Raw genomic sequence first — 18,392 nt, forward strand, 5'->3', positions numbered from 1 at the left:
TCTCTATCGCCATCTAAATCCTTCCCCTATCCCAAGAGTTCTTTCATTCCCATGTAGACCTATCTGCAGCTCAAAACCAGTGAGATGGAAGTGTCATACTGGGTTTCCAAATTTAACAATCATAAAAGAAACTGGATATTTCAGGTCAATACTGAAACCAATATTTGAGAGTTTAAAAAATAGACTAAAAATATACTGGTTGATTTCTTTTGTAGATAAACACACAACATTACAGTTGATGACAACAATCGCTTCAATTTGGTCATTAGAGAATTGTGACCAGGATATGTACTGAGCGGGCCATTTCACAGTTTACAAATAAGCTCGTCAGTGCTCTCTGGTGGACAAACTATGTAATAGAGACCCTGCTTCCTGACTGCTTCAAATAAATCTTCAGCACTTGTTGTCAGACATATTCTATTCTGATACCAGTCTATCTGTGATAAACTAATATCAGCCAGTACATTAACCTGGAGCATGTTATTGTCTGAATGAAGTAAAAATATGTAAAGTGATGCCTATCACCATCCAGAACGGAGGAGATGCAGTCCTACAAACTGAGGGAACTGCACAAGAGAGGTCAGTAGGTTTCTTTTGTCGAGGGCCCTTTGGAGGAGTATTTTATATGAAGGCTTGATAAATAAAGAATTGAAAATGGCTGGAAAACACATGAACTGTCAAATTGGCTGCTCTGTCCAAACAGCAGTCCAAACATTCTGCAGCCCAGCATGTGCACTACATATGTGAACAGTGCTGGACCTGGACTTCTGTTAGATTCCTGCAGGCTCTGCATTGCAGAATATAAAAGTGATAGTCAAGATACATGATAAGGCACACTACTATTGTACTTTTATCAGTGGACAGCATGTAATGTCCATATATTTAAGTTTTGAGTAAAATATCTCAGCAACTATTAAATGGATTGCAATGAAATATAGTACATTAATGTCCCTCTAAGGATGAGTTTGATCTTTTAACTTTTCAACCACTACCATCATCCGTAATGTTATTTTTTAGATGATGAAGAGTAAAGCTTTTACAGCATGCATCTATACACCCAGATGTTTTTATGTACATACAGTATGTGAGGGGTTGCCCTCTAGTTGTGATAAAGTGAATAGGAATGCATCCTGTCCGTTGGCTGTAATTTCGCAATAATCAAAGGTCCAGTGAGAAGGTTTAGGGGGTGTATTGGCAGAAATGGAATATAATATAAGTGTGTTTTCTTTACTGTATCATCATCTGAAAATGAGAATTGTTGTGTTTTCTTTACCTTAGAATGATACATTTCTATTCACATAGGGAGCAGATCCTCATCCATGGAGTCCACTCTTTCTCACTGCCATGATTTTACAGTACCCAAGAACGGACAAACCAAACACTGGTTCTAGAAAGAGCCGTTTGTGTTTTTGCTTCAGCCACCGTAGATAGCAGTCCCTCTGCAAAAAGCCAAACAGCATCTGAAAAACACAGATTTTTAATGCGAAACTGCTTTTTTCATTGTTTTTACTCATTTAAATCATCCAGTCCATTTGTTTTAAACAGCAGGGACCTCTGGATAATTCGGCTCTTGGTAAAAACTTACTGAATATCTGGATCTTAAGTCATCACAAAAAAGGTGACCATACATTAGCAGGTGCTGGGCTAGCGAACTGCAATGAGCTGACCAGCGTCTGAAAAACTCTGATTTGTAACATAAAACTGCTCTGTTCAGTGTTTTTACCTATTTGAATCACTTGCTCTGTTTGTTTTGGAGAGGAAGAGAGCTCTGCAGATAATTGGGCTCTTGGTCAAAACCTCCTGAACAATGAACACTGGAGGAATTCCAACTGGGAGTTCATGCTTGGCACACGGGTGAAGTTTCAGCTGGTTGCAATCTGCAATCCTCACCCCTAGATGCCACTAAATCCTACACACTGCTCCTTTTATTTAAAGACTGAAATATACATAAGTGTTAAAACTGTTGTTAAGTTGATATCTTTTAAGGCTGCATATAGAAATAAAATTATTTTAATTATTTTTTCTTTTGTATATCTAATTACAATTGCCGTTACAGTGGCTGCAATGCCGTACTATGAAGATCAATAAAGGCACATCATGTAATTTTTTCAATGCGTTTTTGCATCTCTTTTCCATGCATTAAACTCCAACAACCACCCCACCTCGTTACCATGTCCCCCATCTCTGTTTCCCCCAGCTCTACTCTCCCCCTCTCCATGGGAGCCTGACCTCTGACCTACACCCTTTACCCTCTCTCTGTGCGCTCATCACTGGTCTGTCAGTCAAACACCAGAGACCCTCCTCTCCTGCTGAGTTCTGCTGTCAGATGGGCCTCAGGTACAGACGGCAGCAGAGGAACACAGAGAAAGGGGAGAAGTAGAGAAACATTGTCAGTCTTGATGAGAAGAGAAAGGAAGACCATTACACAACCTGAGCTTGACAGATTGGTAACTTGGCATAAAATAAACATATACTTTTCCCCAAACTGTAAATCATTTTGAATGAACTAGTCTAAAGATAAGCAGTAATCTCATTTTGTCTCCCCACCGTTCACTTACTGTAAACTAAATATAAACTAACCCCAACTCCACACAAACACAGAAACAGAACCACATCAGGAATGTCTCTCACCTCAGCAGACGCTCACAGTAGCATAACCTCTGACCTTTGCCCCTCGCCTTGACCTCTCACCCAGCCCACTTGGACCATGCATGCCCCATCAAACTCCTGACAAGTGATGAAAATAGCAAACTGGAAGACTAAAAGGTTCTCAAAACAACAGCTTTGCTGTCATGGAGACGGTGCGCTCCAATAAAACGATCAAAACCAACAATAAAACTCAGATTCTCTGGGTTCAGTGTGGATTTCAGGTATACCACCATGAAGTTATCCACCCAGTTTCACCTGAAAGCCGGTCTACAACGGCCCCTGCAGCAATGGATTCTTGTTACCTAAAGGAATGGAATCATCAGAGATGGCCTTGGATTTAAAGTGGAAACAGATACCCCATTTTCCTCAGAGCCCAGCAACTACCAGAGTTTCCACACTTACTTTGGTTGTTCCACATCTGCCAATTTCCACTACTGGGGATAGTAACTGCAAAAAAAGTACACTGATACTCTGGTAACTAGAGATAGCTACTGATAGTCACTATGGAAGACAAAAGCACTATTTCTTCCTGCTTAGGTTCTGCAATGGTTGACGCACTTCCTTTGTGCCATAAATCAAGCCTTAAGGTTCCTGGGAGATCTTACCCATGTGCAGGCAAAAGTGGATAATAAAAGTGAGGCTTGTAGTCTAAACACAGATGGTGTCATTATTCTACACAGGTTTCCCCACACATTTTTACCAACAACTTTTTAAAAATTTGCCATAACTTTTCCGTGTTATTTTACCTGGGGCGTCGGTGGCTTAGTGGTAGAGCAGGCGCCCCATGTACAAGACTGTTGCCGCAGCAGCCCAGGTTCGAGTCCAGCCTGTGGCCCTTTGATGCATGTCTCTCCCTCTCTCTTTCCCCCCTCACACTTCACTGTCCTGTCGATTAAAGGCAAAAAATGCCCTAAAAAATATCTTTAAAAAAAATGGGTAGGCCTATATAGCAACACAGCCATACCTTATTGAACACGCACTTTCCAGGCATTTGTGGATAAGCAAACCGCTAGTGCTTGCTAACATTACTTGCTCAGATATTACCGCCACCAAATAGATGCATGTGCCAATAGACGAGAAAGGCACACATACGCACTTCGCAAATTGTCAAGACTACGCCGATTTTTGGGGAATAGAAAACTGAAGATGCTGTAGAAGTCAATGAAATTTGTCACAGCCTGAGATGTAGTTGGTGATGACACATATGCTGCTACACAGTGTGACTGTGACGTTACTACAGCAGCCTCCTACTCAAGCTAACGTTAGGTCAGTAGTAACTTTCACCATCATCATTTAGCACTTACCACGCTGACAGTGAATACTGATTAATCTTACGTGGCTTTTTATGTACAGATTTTTAACAATAGCCAAAATAATGTACGAATGTAAACTAAAATATTCAGCAAAGATGCACAACTTTTAGATTACTTATGTTTATTAGTCACGCTAGCAGCATGGCTGTATGGATGGCAGTGCATCCTAAAGACTTTGGTGATCTCCTGACTTTTCTTCTGGCATGACCATGGGGATGAAGGTTTTGTTTTTCAGTAAAATGCCTAGATTGCAATCTCATGTCCTCATCAGGATAAATTGTAATAACTTTGGTGATCCCCTGACTTTTCAACTAGGTTTTCAATTTGTCCAGTACTTTGTTTTATGACCAAATAACTGAAAAACTAATATTTCCATCAACCTCACCTGTACTGCATGAATTCCTACTTTGCAAATTAGCATACAAATATGTAAACCTAACATGCTGAATACTAGTTTTGAGCACTGCTGTACTGAAGTGCAGCATTATTTTAATTATATAACATTTTAATATTTAATACTTATTTTTCCTGATTTTATAATATTTCAGCTTTCAAATTATAATGTCTTATTTTGGTTTTAAAAGTTTCAGTTAGGCTTTTAACACATTTTTCAGCCATCAAACTTCCACAGGCTACCTGAAGCTGAGGCTAATTCTACAAAAGCATTTTTACATAAGTGGCCAAGAGTCTCTGAATAGATTTGTACTTTTTTCTCCCACTGAATTGTGTACTCTTTACCTTGGGCTTTTAGTTACAGAGTGTGTTAGTGAAGGAACGGAGGGGCTCTTTGTGTATCATGTGTCAGCGGAGGACAAGGCTGCTCCTGTGGCTTACAGGAGAAGGCAGAGGAGTCATGATGTCTAATAATGTCTGATAAATGCTGCACATGGACGCATGCAAGGTTAGGGATTTAGGGAAGATCATGCCAGCACACACTGGTATTAAACCTTGAGATAAATCCTCTGAGGATTTGAGTAAAAAGATGCCAGCACAAAAGGACGTATGGACAGAAATGTATAAAAATCTCTGTATATTGTATATCGATGCCACTGCCTCTGTGTCACTGCTGAATGGGAAAGGTAAAGATAGCACATCGTAGCATCATTAAAGAGGTGGCACAGAGAGCCGACATCCATACAGGCTGCAGTATGGAGAACAGTAGGCCCTTGTGCTCACTGCATTCTTGTTCACAGTAACTTTACACCACTCAGCTGTTCCTCAGGGTCCACGTCATGTCCCGGAGCTGAAGACAGGCCTCTCATGGACAGGCGTCCTTGGACACACAGATTCCTGCCTGCATTTGAGACAAGATGAGAAATGAATGGTTACTAAGCTTTTTCAAACCAGGGCACCCTTTTATGCTTACCCATTCTGTCTCCCCGTCACTTCAGTATTTTTGTTTTTCTTATTTCAACTTTTGCATTCAGTTTTGCACTTATCACATAGTGTATAGTGTAGTTTCATATCCGTATATGAGTAGTATATCAGAACACCACTACTCCAATTATATGAAGTTCCCATTCATAAAAATCAGGCCTTCTACAGCTTAAGGCAAGTTTGATTTAAGACTTTTTAAGACATTTTAAAGCCACTTGGAATTAAATTTGAGACCAATTTTACAATAACAAAACATGAAGGAAAAATACACATTTATTACTTAGGGTCAGGGACAATTTTACCCAAATATTTATAGAACATGACACATGAATTGTGGCAAAGGCAAGTGTAGAGCAGTACCCGGAAATACCTTCCGTCGATTTTGTGTTTCTCACCCTGCATTTAGGATTCCACTGCCTTGAGCCATGTGGCTGTAAATTAAATATGAGTGTTGTTGGTTCTTCTGTTCTGATCTATATCTGATTTGATCTGATCTATATTAATGCAAGAGGCATTCAGGACATTACAGGAAAGAAATGTTAATTATTAATTATTTCAAGATTCCATTGCAACATCAGAAAAAAAATCGATTCATGAAATTCTCTTTCCCATGTCTTAGCATTTTTAAGAGTATTCAAAGATTGATTTTAGACATTTTAATACCAACTAAAGCCTTGTTTTTTCATTTATTTAAATGATTTAAATGCCTTCTCAGACTTTTTAAAGATATGTTTGAACCCTGGAAAATGAGCTGTATCAACAGAACACACCTAGGTGTTGCTTTGTAATGGATCAAAACCAAATATATGCTCTCACCCATAAATCTACCAAGTTAGCCTTTTATAACTTCACATTTAACAGGGTTTTTATTACAGTGATTTTGATGTCTACAGCTTATTTCTTCAGTTTTGATGAGATCTTAATTCTTTAATGTGTTAAAACCTTACAAGAAATGTACAACAAAAGAAATGTAAATGGTCCCCTTCGCCCATCCTTGAGGCACCCCACCTCACTTTGGGAACCACTGATTTAGTGAGCAGAATGGAGTTCAAAATTTTAGTTGCTGTCTTGATATCTTACATCCTATTGCCACTTTATCTTATCTGATCTATTTCTATCTTATTTTATCATTATAATTTTTTATCTTATTTTATATTTATTTTTTTAATCTTATTCTGTCTTTATTTATCCTATTATATCCTTACTGCGTATGTGTTTTTAATTGCTGAACTAACCCATTCTCTTGTCTCAACACATTTCATTGTGCTATTGATTCTGTACACATGACTAATAAAGTAAAACTGAAAGCTTAAGTGAACTGAATAAAGTCTGAGATTTTTTCATTCATTGAGTGACTTTAAGTAGCAGAAACCAGTTAATAAATGAAAACAAGCATCTGATTCATGTTATCATCTCACTGGCAACTGAGTAAAAGAATAAAATGCATCTCCACACAGTTGATAGTACTAGGAAATACAGTATTTCAAATCAGCTTTAAGCTGTGTAATATGCTGTGCAGTATTACAACAACAGGGGGAGACATTCAATGTGAAATGACTAAGCAGATAAAGCAAAGAAAACCATTTTTGTTTTGGTGCATAAAAATGGCAAGTTAGACCAAGTTCATGGATTCTTATTTACTCTTCACACATCAGATCAGACACTGACATTTCAGTCCCCTGTGTGAGAGAACAATTAATATATTTCTATTGAGTTCAAATAGGTCGAAGAGAAAGATTGGCGGGAATGAAGGAGAAAAAGGAAATACAAGCATCAGAGTTTCAAACAAACCACATCAATGTGCGCACACATTCGTCTGTGCTCGGTGTGACAAAGTGCCGTCGCTGTGAAAGTGCCTTACTCTTGTGCGGTGCAGCTTTTCTCTGTATGGTGGAGGATGTGGTGAACTTACTAGCATGCCTCTGTATGTCACTATACCGTAACTCTCACAGAGGATGCAACAGCTGTGTGTCTATGTGTGTGTGCATTCACAAAGACTGATTGCTGTGCAGCGAGTGCATAATGCACAGGTTGTGGTTATATGTGGAGCACGGAACCGGCTCTGCGCAGGTTTCCGCGAAAGCAGGCGCTCAGAGGAAGCGAAGGGAGAGGGATGTGGCACAGGTGAGAGAGCACAGTGGTTCCTGTGGTCTTTCTCTCTTTCTCTCTCCTTCACTGTGAATGGAGCACCCGGATGATTGGTGTGTCAACAGATGGGGGCTGGGAATCTCTACACACACACATGCGCACACACACAGATACAGATACAAATACAGTGACCCTCAGCAAGGTCAAAGAAGGGAAAACCAGGTTACGTGAGCCGTACGTCACGCACTGACATATTGGGAGCACAGAGGCCTCTGTGTCAGTAAATCCTTTGAATCACTGACTCCAACATTTTTCACTAGTGAACCCTTAAATTGAAGTCTGCTTGTGACCCCTCCTCATAAACTGAATATGTCTATGACTTATGAGAAGTTGGTCTACAGAGTAATTTTCCCTCTTAACCCTCATATGGTTTCACGGGAGTAACTGTTAGAGGCCCAAGGAACTAAAACTTAATATTTCTCAGAAAAGTCAACAAAGATTAGAGATTAGAGGGAAGTCGTAAAGAATTTGTGTAGCAGCAGCATCTCTCCTATCCCATCAATCATCACCATGACCCTCCAACAACCCTCCTGCTTGGGGCTCTTGATTGCACCATTGCTTTAAAAGATAGTTTCAGATTTTGTTACTCACCTGCCCATACAAATGTCGAAAAAGTCATGGGTTGCTGTAATCATTCCTCCTCTCCACACAGTCCGTGAAGTGAGCTTACACTGGTGTGACTCACAGTCTTTTGAGCACAAAATGTCCTCTATCTGTTACAATCCCTCCACCGCTACTCAATGCAGAAATACTGTCTGGGGACACAAAACGGAAAGTTTGTATTAGAAAAGCTGAATTTGAAAGATATCCATTTGATTCATCTTACTCATACTTTTGAAACTGCTTATTACTTTGAGGTGCACCTGAATGCATTTTTGTATAAACACAGGACAGTGGGTTTTCTACCAGATCTCTTCCACCGTAGTCATATTAGGAAGCGATTAGTTTGAAGAGGAGGAGTGATTAAAAACACAGATAGTAGATCAAGTTTATCTATTAAACATCATGGTCAGCAAGCAAACAGTTACTTGTTTTCATTCTTAAAAATGTGATACTGCTAAAAATATGAAGAAAACTTAAACCTTAAAAAAACATGAACTGTGTTTTGCACAACACCCCTGAACAAAAGTTGATTCTTATGTCTTAATGTAAGACGTATTTTGCTTTTGCTTATATTTGTGTATGCATGTCTCTGTATACTTGTGTGTCATGAGACTGAGCCTTCATTTTGTGGTGTTTCATGTTCTTAATTGCATTTTATTTCTAACCTGTCCCATATGACATTAAGACACTCTAAGTGCCATTCAAGGCCAGCCACTCTTTACCCTAGCAGCTCATCTTCCTCCTCCTCCTCCTCCTCCTCCCCTTACAAACATTTGCCTGTAAGTGCGCTTAAGACAAGGGAGCTAGTACTGACGTCACGTTAAAAGGTAAATGGGTGAGCCTTATGTGAGCATTATGTGGGTGAGTGGGCAGCAGCACTGCAGACAAAGTGCTTTTCTTTATCACTGCTAAACATATGACCTCAGAGGCCTCTGCATCCTGGCAGCCCCGAGTGAGTGTGTGCGCTCATCTCGTCCACACAACCATCAGGGATCATGAAGTCCAAGATACAAGAAATGTCCTTGCTCTTTAACAATTGAAAAAAAAATGAGCGATTGAAATAAGGAAGAAAAAAATGCTTTCAAATATTTATCCTGTAAATCAACTTTTCTCATTTAGTGTCGTCCCTGCTGAGTCAGCACACATGTAGGCCTGATTCACTCTTCTGTCCTTTGTTTGGGCAAGTAACATCCTTAAATGTGCATGAAGCACCTCTTCACATCAATGACACATTAATTCATTTTATTTAATCTATAAACCCCTGGACTTTAATAGCTCATAGGTGTTGTTAACGAGTAGGCTTGCAGCAGTATGAGATTTTCACAGTATGATATTTTCACAGTATGATAACTCAGAAAATATTGCGGTTTACTATAAGTCAAAATGACCCTTAAAGGAATGAAACCAGAGGGGTTAATTTTTTGGTTGAGCAAATCATTTACTATAATTGAAACTTGAAACCATTTTTTGAATAAAAGTTTGTGATAAAATGATAAAATAAAGTTGAAAATGACCGCTGCAACCCTTCTGTAGACCTTTTTTTTTTTTTTTTTTTTAAATGGGAGTTTGTGTAAAATCCACCTTTTAAAATTAACTAAAATAAAGCTGAGATTCTCTGTGTAGTTGCATTTTGTTTCGATATGTTAGATAAGCAATTGTACACGGTATGATAATGCTAATCGTCGATTTCAGTACCTTAAAACCAGTATACCACTGAAACCCTTGTACATACACATACTTACAAACACTGCAACTGTACAACTGTCTTTGTATAAAGCAAATTGTGAGATACAAAATATAATAATAATAAAAAAAAAACAAAGACAAGAAGAAACAGTGAGGAAATTAGTTACAAACCAGGGCATGCCTGTCTGTATGGGATTTTTTTAAGCTTACATTACTCTTTGGACAGTGCACATTTGTTCCTCCAACATTTAGACTAAGCGTTGTATGTTTTCCCATTGTGTAAATAAACATTTCACAAAGCATTCTCATTTGTTATCTTACATTTCTTTCATTTTTAATTTTTAGCATTCAAAAAGTGGCGGAAACATGTCTCCAGTGTAAAAGACACCCATTTAAATGGACTGAAACATCTTTTGCTCTTTTTACTCTTTACACAAATATTTTTAGATTATTTGTATGCATGAATGTGTGTTCTCATGTTTGTAAACCAGTTTGTCTCTACTTGCTTCTAAAATATCTTTAAATTGAAAAACGTACACGGTAACGTCACATATAAAAGAATAGTTTGGCGTTAGAGGAGTTAAAAAAGAAAATGGCCTCCTAGCTTACCTGTTCGTTGGATAGGAAGCCAACGGTCAAGCTAGCAGCCGGTAACCTTGTGAGTGTAAACCGGGAAAACGGCTAACGTTAGCCTGGCTCTGTCAAATGTTAACAACATCCCACCAGCACACTTTAAGCTCACAAAATAAAACTTTGTATTTGGTTGTAATCCCCAAAAACACAGACGAATTAGAAAACGACCATTTTAAAGAGGAGTTGCGGTTTGGACAATTTCTTCGCTGTAGATCGTCGCCAGGCAACCAGCGGAGACTCCGGGAGGTTTAAGGTCACGGGCAACAAATGATGCTGCGTTCAAGTGCTCCTCGGATGGTCCCTTTTTCCAACTTGGAAAGTCGTTCTTCCGGCTTTGGTGTGCTCATGGTCTTAAAGTCATAATGTGGAAACAACATGTGTTACAAATAAGATGTGTTGAATGTTATTGCTCAGAGCATTTAAACAACACGTTGATAACAGTTTGAATTTTTAACAGTGGTACTCAATTTATGGCCCGTGGGCCAAATCTGGCCTGTGATCAGGTGCCAAGTGGCCTACCAACCATTTTCTAATTCCCAATGAAAATAACTTGATTCACAATGCGATTTTTTTTACTCTGGATTTAAATAATGTGCCAGAGTGTGTGGAAAAAAGCCTCAAAATACAGTTGGCTTATTTTAAAAAAGTGCCCAGAGGAGGTTTAGGCCAGGCCCCGAATATCATTAAATCCTAGAAACACCATTGTTCAAACATCAAAAGGTTGAAAACGGGCATTTATTATATATACTGATAAATATTTCTAATGTTAAAGTTTTAAACTGGCGTCTAGCCTCCTTCAATTTTGCAAAAGTGGCCCCTGGGCAAAGCAAGTCGAGAATCCCTGCCCTTTAACTACTAAAATATTGCTTTACCTGACTAGTGCTAGCAAATAACTTTTCGAACTCACATTGTCACACTATGTGGACAGCAATTGAAAATGGAACGCTTTTTAACCATGAACTTAACATGTACCTTAGTCAGCCATGTTTCTGCATATGTGACGTCAACTCCGGAACACGTGCCAATATCTTTGACTTCCTGAGTTGTTTTTCTGACTTGAGGGGGTGTTCATGTGGATTTTCCCTGTCGGAAACTGATTTTTCTGATTATTTCTACACCACATGATTGCAGGCTTAAACTGTTGCCTTCCAGAAAGCACAGCTGTGAGGACTTCTTTTTTAATTAATTGTAATTTTGAAGAATATAAATTCCACAAGGCCTCATATGACTGCCGACTTGCTGTTGACGAGACAAAAGTCAGGGGGTTAATCTCTTTGTTTACAACTAACCCGGTAATAAAACACCACTGTCTGATTGTGTGTCATTAATAAATATGGATGTATGAAAGAAGAGCAGACACAAACAAACACAGTGATATTCATATTGGGTTTCAACCGGTTTTAATTAACCCTGATTACAGCTTAATTACAAGTTTGAAAAAACAAAACAAAAAACAAAACACGAAAGAAGTGGAGAAATTCAATGTTACATCATGGTATTAACTCTCATCTCTCCATCTGAGTGTTATGTAACTGCTCGGGGGAGACGAGGCGAAAGAAGAGAGACTGAAAGAGGGAGAAGATAGACCTTTACACAGTCAAACAATACACATCTTTTTTCTTCTTTTAAAATGATACAACCCCCCCTCCCCTCCCACCCACCCCAAAAAATGAAAAAATATACAGAGGCAAAGAGAAAAAAGTAACATTATAAAATAAAAATTACAATACATGACAAAAAAAGATAAAATCACTCCCCCTCTGTCCCTAAATAAAATCCTCCGCTGCTGCTGCCCTTCCCTCTCAGTCCCCGATGTTATTTCTCTGTCAGCATCAAAATTAATATTACACATTTTAGTTATATTACATTTGTAAAAACTAAAGACAAGAAAAAAGGTCTCTGGTTTGGGGGCTTGAAGGTTTAAAACAGGGAATGGAGTTTGGGGGGGTTCCACATCATCCAAAATGATGTAACACAACATTAAAAAGCAACAGCTAACAGAGCCATGGAATAATAATAATGCCAGGTGGAGAGGTAAATAACCCAATGAGAACAATAATAACAACAATAATCAATAGCAATATTGACATCAGAAAAATAAACTGAGAAAACCTTTACTCTTCTGATAGAGAAATGTTTGTGCTGTTCGTCTACCGTTCTTTGACTGTAGAGGCCTGAAACAGGATGTGAGAGAGCCTGCGTTACAATCAATCTTTATACCCTGCAACATCATGACTGAGTCAGAGCACGCCGCAGTTTGCAGGAAGTCAGACAACGCCTGAAACACAGCGAGGAAAAATGAAACAGAAAGAAGAGAGGAACGGTGCAGAGCAGATAAGACTGATGTCTCATCTGTTGCCGAGATATGAAAAGTAGTAATAAGGCAGCTGTCAGTTCAAATACAGACACAGGACTTAGTGGGTTGAGTGTGTGTGTGTGTGTGTGTGTGTGTGTGTGTGTGTGTGTGTGGACATGTTGTGACATGCTCCAGCCCAGACCACAGGGGTCTGATGAGGAAATTCAATCAACTCAGCTACACAGACCGCCTGGAGGCCATCTATCTCACAGTTCGCTGCTATAGATCTGTCTTGTCGCTGGTCAGGCGGGGACAGGCCGCCGGTCAACACGGCTCAGTTAACCAATCAGACACCTGGATGACCTGGCCGCAGAGACGAAAAGCTCCAGGATGTTAAAACATAATCACAAGTATAATTATTTGTGTATGTGTGAATGTGCATAGTTTGAGGAGAGGGCCTTTAAGGAAAGGGCCTCGCATGTCCGACGTTTCCAGGCTGTCTTACAGTAATGATTAACCCCTTAAATCCTGCTCTCTCCCCCTTTGCCCAACCCAGAGCTGCTGTGTACTTTGGAGCATTGTGCTAACTGGCCTAAGAGAAAAGACAGGATTACTACTTTATAACCCATGAGCTAACTCTGAGCACACCCACCCACCCACACACACACACACAGAGGGCCTGGAGAGGTGGCCTGGGGCCAGCACAGCTCGGGCCGGGGAGAACCCTACTGTGCTGAGCGAGACTGTGCAGACAGGAAAGAGCAGAGTGCTGTGTGCTGAAAGGGCAAGCTACTGCAAATGAAGTGAACAGCAGAGTGAACCACACATCTGAATCATTAGCAGTCTGTTCGAGTCCTGTTTTTTTTTTCCCTTCCTCTTGCTGGTCTTGTTCTGGTGGACTGGCCTGTGCTGTTTTTCCTCTGGCTCTTTTGTCTATGAAACAAATGTACAAGAAAAAAAACCCGGACCCGGACCCGTACCCGTACCCCGCGTCAGTCTGCCCACCCCACCCTCCATACCACATTTCCTAGTAAGCGGCATGACATGTCTTACCGCTCAAAATAATCCACTTACAAAAAAATCCTGAATCAATCATATCATTAAAATGCTATCGCTCTTTTAAAATCTCACTTTCTTTAATAATTTCATTTAGAATATATAAAGATATAGTCTGTATGTGTGTTATCAGAGCTCAGTTTGCACTTTTGTACATGCTATAAAAACAAGGCATAGAGAGGCAGTGTCTGTGTGTGTGTGTGTGTGTGTGTGTGTGTGAGGTCTAAGATGTTCTCTGCTCTCTCAGACTCTCACACTCGTGTAGTTAACAGGCCTGGCAGTCTCACACACGCACACCATCTGAGGATGACGCCACTACAGAGCTGGAGGTCCAGACAGAGAGCAAGAGGGAGCATGTTTAAGAGCTAAAGGCAGTGTTGTGCATGTGTGTGTGCTTGTGTGTGTTTTGCTGGTTTAGTTTAACACTATCTATGATTGTTAGAGGAGCTTTAGCTGGTGAACTAGGATTCTGTGCTGCTGGGACTTCCGCGAAACAATTTTCAGTGTACAAGCCATGTTAGGTGAGGTGAGAAGGCTAGTTAATGGTTACTGGAACCCCTCAAACCCTTCCCCTCCCCCTGCTGCCTTCTCCTCATGGTCCCCTCAGCAGTCCTTTTCTCTACGTCGAAGTACTTCTTCATTTTTCTCTTTTCCTTTCCTCACATCTCCCTGGGGTTAAAATTATTTCTGTGAGTGGAGTCGTGATCTTTCCACAGGTGGTCCGCAAGAGAAAGAGGGGCAGGACAGGAGAGAGACAGAAGGAAGGTTATACAAAAGTCAATAGCTCTGAGAGAACAGTGTGCCAGAGTCAAAGTCTGTGGATGTGTAAATGTGAACGTGTGTTGAGTCTTGCGTCGCGGTGAACACTGTTAAGTGTCCATAAGCAATGCTTCCAATGTGAATCCCCTTCACTGTTGGCTGTTTTGTTTTTTTTTTGCTTGTGTGTGCTTGTGTGTATGAATCCGATAAACATACAGCAATAGGCTTCCCTGAGTGGAGTGGGCCAGGTTTAAGAGTCAGTCAGACAACACCCAACAGCCCCACTCTTCAGTTTTGGAGACACAGTTTCCTTTTTTCCCCCCATGATTTTTCAGTATCTGTCAAACGTAACAAGGGTTTCATGAGTCAAAGATTGATTACTTCAGTCCTCTCCTTTCTTTGCTCTCTTCCATGTCACTCCAGGGCTGTGGGTTTTTAGATACAGGCACTTATCAAAGTCCCGTCAGCTCATAGGAAAAGTAGCATAGGGGAGATCGTGCACATCCTCATCCTAGGTGTGTTGCTGGGTTTTAAGGGAGTGTGTGTCCCCTGAGCAAAGTGCTGACAGGCTGCTGATCCTACTGATGGGGCCTGAAGGCGGGAGCTGTGCTACTGGGGCAGGGCATCTGGAGCTTCACTGGCCAGGTGGGAGGGGATCTTGGAGCCAAGCATCATGAGGGAGCCTCCCTCAGATTCCAGCCCTGTTACACTCACTGTGCCTGGGATGGCTGAGTCTGAGTGAGTCCCACCTCCCAAAGGATGTGTCCCAGANGGGGGGGGGGGGGGGGGGGGGGGGGGTCCTGACAGAACACGAGTCTTTGAGGTGTTGGTTTTCTATGCGTGTATGTTGGACTGAGCGCTCAGTTCACTGGAGGTTTCAGGAATCTAGTTTGTCAGTGTGGGAAAGGGATTACAGAGGGGACATTTACATACTCCTGTGCCACCTCCAGTGCTTCCAGAGCAGTAGTGTTTGGGCTGTGTCTCTCATCAGCAGTCTTTGTTCTCCAGAGACAGCTGGGCAGTGGCACGATGCAGCTCAGCGCTCACCCTCCGCTGTGAGGCCAATGGCGTGGCTAAAGAGCCCTCGTACGCCAACGGAGGAGGACTGTCCCCTTCTCCGCTGCCTGTCCCGTCCTCCTCCATCTCCATCCGTCCATTACTTTGCCTCTCTCTTTCCATCTCTTCCTCTGGTCGTACTTTCTTATCGTCCGACTCCTCCTGCGAGGCCTCCATGCGCTGGTCTTCGCTCCAGCGCCTCTTGAAGCGCAGCTTGAGGGGGATGCACTTTGTCTGGGGAGCTCCCACTGAGCCCGTCTGAGGTGGAGGGGTGTTACCTTCCCCTGGTTCAGTGGGTTCACTCTTGAGGGTGGGCAGCATACGATGCACATTGGAGTGTGTGTGCTGCGAGGTGAAGAAGGGCATCAGGCCAGGTGGAGGCGGAGCAGGGGCTTTGAAGACATCCTCGTCCAGGTCCTCGTCAGGATGGGGTTGATGCTGGGGCGCAGCTGTGCCGTTAGCAAGGTGGTGGTGATGTTGGTTGTCAGGGGCTCTGGAGTGGCGTGAGGAGAAGAGATCAAACTCCTCATCTCTCTCATCTGGGTCCTCATCACTTATGTCAGTGACCTCCACCTCTTCCTCTGACTCGATATCAGAGATAGGCTCCACCTGAGCAGATGTAAAAATGGGAACAGAGACAATGATGAACACAGCAGCAAAAACAGGAAATGGAGGAACTCACTGACAATGAATTATGACATTTTAGTCCAGCATTGTTTTAAGAAACAGAAAACACCACTGAAGCCTATTTTAATCATATAAATTATTAAAAATGTAGCTTTAATAAAAACAAGTTTGCTCTAAGACAATGTCTGCCAGTGTTATTATTGTATATTAAATATACATTTAAGATGTCACACATTTCCCTGCATAGACCATAATGGGGGATATTTGGGTCCATGTATCTCACCTTTATCTTGGGAAGTCCTGCGCTGTTTAGGGACTGCGTTGAGGATGAGGCAGAGAGGAGGCCTGAGCCGCTGGCTGAGCTCAGGTCACTACCGAACGACAGCGAGGAGCCCAGGCCAGAGGTAGACGACATGGACCCAGATCCTGAGGACAGGGAGCTCTGCCTGGGTTTACTCTGGCTTTGACTCTCCCTCTGCTTCCTTCCCAGTGGTGGTGGCTGCAGCTTGAACTTGAAGGGAGACATGTGTGGAGGCTCCTCACCCAGGTGGAGTGGGTGATGCATGGGATGAGAATGGGTGTGAGGGTGGGCAGAATGAGGCGGATGCGGGTGGTGGTGGGCGGAGTGACCCAGAGGTGGATGGTGGTGCCGTTCTCCTCCCCTCTCTCCTCCCCCTGCCGTCGCTGCTCTTTCTGCTCTCTCGGCTGCTCCCCTCTCTCCGGTCAGACCGGCCTTGTCTGCGGCGGGCCGGTGGGGCTGAGGGATGACGATGTTGGGGTACTGGAGGAAAGCTCTGGGGCTGAGGCCGTAGTTGTACACTGACTGGGTGTGGGCCTGTAGGTAGCGCTTCATGTCCTCTGGGTTGAAGGAGAAGTGGGAGCCTAACATGGGTGACAGGGTGGGTGAGGGGGTGTAGGGGAGGTGAGATGTCGGGGTCATGGAGAGCGCTGGGGACAAAGGAGGAGCCAGGAGGCCAGCTCCTCCCGGCCCTGGCAAAGGGGACACAGGGAAGGGTGACAGAGACTCGGGGTGGATCCGGTGCCCTGTGTGACCACGGGAGCCTGGGTGCCCAGCAGGGTTACCTGGCCCTCCATACATGCGGAACAGGGTTTCATGAGACAGACGGGGATGGATGATACTCCGGTAACCTCCTCCTCCGCCACCACCGGGTCCTCCTCCTCCACTCACACCCCTTTCTCCCCTCTCCTCCCCAGCTCCCGTGTTGCCCTCCTCAATCTCAGAATTGACCGAGGTGCCATCGCTGCAATCGCTGACGGAGCCTCGCGCCATCCGTCGGGCCACAGAGCTGAACATGCCACCGGGGCTGCGCAGGTCCTCGTTTGGGGAGAGGACTTCGGAGGGCGTTGAAGGAGGAAAGCGAAAGTGAGTCCCTGCACCGGTGGGGACAGGAGGCGCGCTCTGAGGCACACTGCTTCCTAGAGACGTCAAGGGAGGGAGAAAAAAAAAGAAGAGGGTGGAAATACTGAGAAATAATAAATTATGTTTTCCTGTGTAATCCTATGTAATCATGCTATCCTATTGTGGGATTAGAAGATATCTGAACATGCACAGACATGCACACACAGCACTAGACTATCCAGGCTTACCAGTGGAGCCCATGTCGATGAAGGGGTAGTTGACCAAAACAAGTTTATTGAAGTTGAATTTATAGGTGAACCTCTTGCCTTTGGTCTTATGGAGGATCCTCTTGTTGTAGTAGTATCTGAAAAAGAAAACAAAGCAAAATATTAAGACTGTGCTCACACGTACAAATAAAGACACACATCAGGGTTAAATAATTGACTGCATTTCTTAACCACCAAGAAATACAGATACTAATCCCTGGCCTATTGACAACACCTAAACATTTAATTTAAATTCACACCTCATTTGCAAATATCATTTTCTTCCTGAAGTCAATGAGACTATGACAGATGCGCCTGCACACTCAAGCACACACTTTAATAAGCATGAAGTCTTTCATGTTGCCCCCCCTCCCTTCTAATGATAGATATTACAGAGTGTTGTATGACATTAGCACAAAGCAGACCCAGTAAAGGGAGGGGGGCCGGAGGAAGAGGACGAAGAGAGGGGAGAAAACAGATAGATGAGAAGCGGTGGGTGGATGGACTTGTGGAGCAGCAGTAATGTGTGGAGGGGTAAACAAATAATTTAGAGACCAGAGGTC

The 18,392-nt window shown here is 42.5% G+C and overlaps 1 protein-coding gene across 1 annotated transcript in view; it reads right to left on the reverse strand.

The window, feature by feature from the left end:
• Positions 1 to 15,298: 15,298 nt before the first annotated feature.
• Positions 15,299 to 18,392, reverse strand: part of erfl3 (Ets2 repressor factor like 3) — a 54,227-nt gene continuing 51,133 nt past the window's right edge. Inside the window, exons 3-5 of the mRNA XM_050047360.1 lie at positions 17,812 to 17,927; positions 16,487 to 17,640; positions 15,299 to 16,185 (exon numbers count right to left, since the gene is read on the reverse strand). Of these exons, the coding sequence (XP_049903317.1) occupies positions 15,508 to 16,185; positions 16,487 to 17,640; positions 17,812 to 17,927 (1,948 nt within the window). The 3' untranslated portion in view covers positions 15,299 to 15,507. The remainder of the gene's footprint in view (positions 16,186 to 16,486; positions 17,641 to 17,811; positions 17,928 to 18,392) is intronic.

This window comes from Epinephelus moara, chromosome 6 (genome assembly GCF_006386435.1).
Source record: "Epinephelus moara isolate mb chromosome 6, YSFRI_EMoa_1.0, whole genome shotgun sequence".
In the NCBI taxonomy this organism is placed as follows: Eukaryota; Metazoa; Chordata; class Actinopteri; order Perciformes; family Serranidae; genus Epinephelus; species Epinephelus moara.